Source organism: Lolium rigidum, chromosome 7 (assembly GCF_022539505.1).
Source record: "Lolium rigidum isolate FL_2022 chromosome 7, APGP_CSIRO_Lrig_0.1, whole genome shotgun sequence".
NCBI classification, from domain to species: Eukaryota; Viridiplantae; Streptophyta; class Magnoliopsida; order Poales; family Poaceae; genus Lolium; species Lolium rigidum.
The window spans coordinates 54,075,335-54,079,086 of NC_061514.1; the positions used below are offsets into that span (position 1 = coordinate 54,075,335).

The window sequence follows — 3,752 nt, forward strand, 5'->3', positions numbered from 1 at the left end:
GAATTTTGCTGTTGCCAAACGAGCGCACGAAACAAATCCAAAAAAGGGTCACCTCTATGCCGGCGGTTGTGGCTAGGACCAAACGGTTGACAGTACGTCGAGGGCAGCCGTCGGCGTATGCCCTCGCTACGGCCAAATGGCCGCAGCTATGCCGAGGGCCTTGCCGTCGGCGTAGCGCCAGCCTAGGCGCGAGCTGCTCGCGCCACGCGTCCTCATATGTCGAGGGCTTGGCCGTCGGCGTAGCGCCTGCACATGCGCTAGCTGCTCGCGCCACGCATCCTCCTATGTCGAGGGCCTGGCTGTCGGCGTAGCGCCTGCATAGGTGCCAGCTGCTCGCGCCACGCGTCCTCCTATGCCGAGGGCCTGGCCGTCTGCGTAGCGTAGACGGCCGTTAATGGACGGCATCGCCCCACCAGCCAGGGTCAAGGGCCCGTACGCCGAGTGCTAGTCCTAACCGTCGGCGTACACGGTGTACGCCGAGGACCCACGTGTCTTGCCGAACGGCCTTTTACGGCTACGTCGAGAGCTCGGGGCCGTCGGTGCAGCGCCCGATTCCTATTGTGCTTGCGTACATAAGGCTTTGTTATCACTTAACTACTAGAGATGGCATTTTTGGACGGTTCGGAAAAGAAAAGTTACCACCAACGATGTAATTGGTGGTCTCACGAGTGCTCCACGTGCATACACACATTCTAAATAACAGGCCTTTTCTAAAGACAAACGTTGTTTTTTTTTCCTTCTTTAGTGTAAATAAAAGCGGAGCTTCTGCCGTACAATTTAAAAAAATAACAGGCCGACATGACATATATATACACGAGACGTCAGACGGCCACATACTTGTAGAATGTGGTTTTACATGCAAATGGTACGCAATAAATGTACAGTATTAGTTGGCAATGAACACCGAGCCACCCAGCCCTATGTTATTTCCGTATATATATTACCATGTCACCCCTTCATCCAAACACATAGCTGTTATCCAGGGCTTTGAAAATAGAATGCTTTTCCTCCATCACCTTGACCAACTCAGGTGACGCGTGCACGTATACCACCCAGCCGCCGTCCGCACGCGCACTCGGCATCGGCATCACGTACGCTGCGCCGGCCGGCCATGGGAAATGGTATGACGCGAATGCCGGCACGCCCGTACCGAAGTTGGCCTCGCTGACGGGGAAACCCATCCCCGACGACACGATGCACGCCGTCGCCTCGGCGCCGCCGGTTCCACCCAGGTACGCTCTGGCGGCGGCCGGCTTGGGCCGCAGTGCCTCCACCCAGTCGACCAGGCCACGGAAGTGCTCGCCCGTCGCGGCCTCCCGCACCCACCGGTGCACGTCGTCCGCCACGTCGGCGAGGGCCATGCGCCGGCGGAGGTCATCAACACCGATGACGCCATATGTTATGGTCAGCACATTACCAAAGTAGGCCTCCATGGCGCCATCTGGGAACATGCGGCCGCGCCCGTCGACAACCATACCCATGCAGCATAGGCTCTGGCGCTCGGAGGCTGCCCTGGAGGAGAGCTGCCATAGGTGGGCCGTGAACGCCTCGAGCTTTGTGCGCGTAGGCCCTGCCCTGGCCTGCAATTCCTTGACGTCGGCGGCGGAGATGTGATAGATGCGGTTGACGGCGGTTGCGGTGACGGAGGATGGAGGGGGCGGCGGTGCGGAGCTAAGAGGGGAGAAGAGGCGATCGATGAGAGCGTCGGTGGAGTGTGTGCGCGGCGACGGGTCGCGCGGAGCGACTAGGGAGCGGCGAAACGACGGGGCTAGAGCTGCAGAGCCACCGCGGGCGGCGGCGGCCCACGCTACGAGGAACATGTTGAAGGAGTAGGCGTCGCATACACGGTGGTCGAAAGTGCAGCCGACGACAGCGCCACCACACTTAAACTTCGTGACCTGCATGGCCATGCATGCAAGAACCATATGAGACGCAATTAAGGTATATGCAAATGTTGAGAAGACTGTCTTCTCTCGTGCATTTCACGTTTTCATGTCATGAAGAAGAACAAGGAAAGACTAAAATTCTCACGTTCATTTAATACTACTATGATTTTTAAAAAATGTACAATACACTTCTATTAGTATCTGCTTCTCTAATTATGGTCGCCCACATATAAAAGGTAATCTCGAATTATAAGACGTTTTATAGAGTATAATAATATACTAGAACGTCGTACAATTTGGTACATAGGAAGTATATGCAACAATGATATGTAACGTACACGTTTATGTAACATAGTAGTACTATATTACATGTACACGTATACACTACTAGGAAAAGCACTACTGCCGGCGCACCAGAGCCCGCCGTTGGAAACGGGCTGGTGGTAAACGACTACTACCGGCGCACCTGCTTGTACGCCAGCGGTAGCTCTGTTGCTGCCGGCAGTAAATCCTGGGCCAGAGACCCGGAGCGGGCGGAGCCACGTCCTACTTTTATCGCCGGTGCAGCTGCGGCATGGTGCGTCGGCAGTGTTCGCTCTTCTCCACCGCGGCGAGTTCCTGGCGTGCCGGCAGAGCACGCTAATTTTGGTGCGCCGGCAGCATAATTTGCAGCTATAGCCATTTTCCTAGTAGTGATAGGCTTAGGTTGGGACCATCTCCCTTCCAAAAATGAAATATGAGCTATCTAACCATCAATTAGTTATTTTCATTCAGTTAATTGATTTTTTTATAGTTGTAAACAAATTAATGAGTAGATCTTTTATGGTGAGTATAGTGTTATATACGGAGTACGTATTAGTAGTTTCTTAACATACTACCTGAACACATATGACGCCGGCTTTTTTGGCGGGTACAAGTTTCTCCACGCCCTCGTCTACCATGCCCAGCCGGAGCTCCCGCAGCTCCGCGTCGTCGGCGCTGGCCTCGGTAAAGTCGACGCCTCGGCCGCTGCACAGCACCTCCGGCTCGCCGTCCGCGTTGGCCACGACCTCCCCGGCGAGCGGGTAGTACGTGACCAACACTTTGGCCAGCGCCTCCTTGAGCGCGGCCGCTGTTGGCGCGGGGTGGAGGTAGCAGAAGAAGACGCCGACATCGATGGGCGGCAGGAGGAGGTCCAGGTTCGACAAAGGCAGACGGTGCTCTTGCATCGGCAGCGCCGGCGCCACGGTCGTGGTGGCAGACGTGAGGATTGTCACCTCGGCGCCGTGAACTTCGTTGGTTTCTTTCACCATGGTGTGAGTTTCTTGTTATACGCAAGACAGCCAAGACTAGAGCAAGGGAGCTTGTAATTTGGTTCTGAACTTCTGAAGGCAGCACGGGAGGGTGCGATGCTATTTAAAGAGATGCGGGGTTAGGTAGACAGCTTAAGAGTGCAAAGTTCGTTCACAAAATTATGCACCTAGTTCTTCTTCTGGAATTTTTTCTCTTTCCAAGTAGTTAATCGATCGTATGCATTTCACTGCCCTGCCAATTTTTAACTCTGGGTTTGGTGGTATTTGTCTGAACGCGGACTATGTCCGCCCGAGCTGGGTTGCTCTCGTAATCACACAGCCATTTGTGTGGCGTAGGTGAATCCCCGAGCAATAAATGAACCTATCTGACTGTTGTTAGAAATGGAGTAAATATTGGAATACTGCGTATACTTGTCTAAGAATTATGTACCAATTTAATGAACCTAGGTGGCTGGTAGCATATGCAATAAGTTTACGCGTGGGTGAGACGGTCGAAACATGTACCAGCTTCTCCCTCACTTTACAATTACTTCACGTTTTGAGTTTGATCAAAATCAAACTGTATAAAATTTGA

At 53.5% G+C, this 3,752-nt stretch overlaps 1 protein-coding gene across 1 annotated transcript; it reads right to left on the minus strand.

Moving 5' to 3' along the window:
* Positions 1–741: 741 nt before the first annotated feature.
* On the minus strand, positions 742–3,233 carry LOC124679470 (coniferyl alcohol acyltransferase-like). Its single transcript, XM_047215219.1, has 2 exons — positions 2,765–3,233; positions 742–1,898 (listed from the first exon to the last, which is right to left on the minus strand). Exons 1-2 carry the CDS (start codon positions 3,176–3,178, stop codon positions 957–959), a joined length of 1,356 nt encoding a protein of 451 aa, XP_047071175.1. The 5' UTR covers positions 3,179–3,233; the 3' UTR covers positions 742–956.
* Between the last annotated feature and the right edge of the window lie 519 nt (positions 3,234–3,752).

Bases quoted from the DNA above. Each gene is read 5' to 3' on its own strand.
- LOC124679470 (XM_047215219.1), bottom strand. From the start codon at position 3,178: ATGGTGAAAGAAACCAACGAAGTTCACGGCGCCGAGGTGACAATCCTC. The intron at 1,899-2,764 runs GTAGTATGTTAA...ATGGCCATGCAG, and splicing joins CCGGCGTCATATGTGTTCAG to GTCACGAAGTTTAAGTGTGG.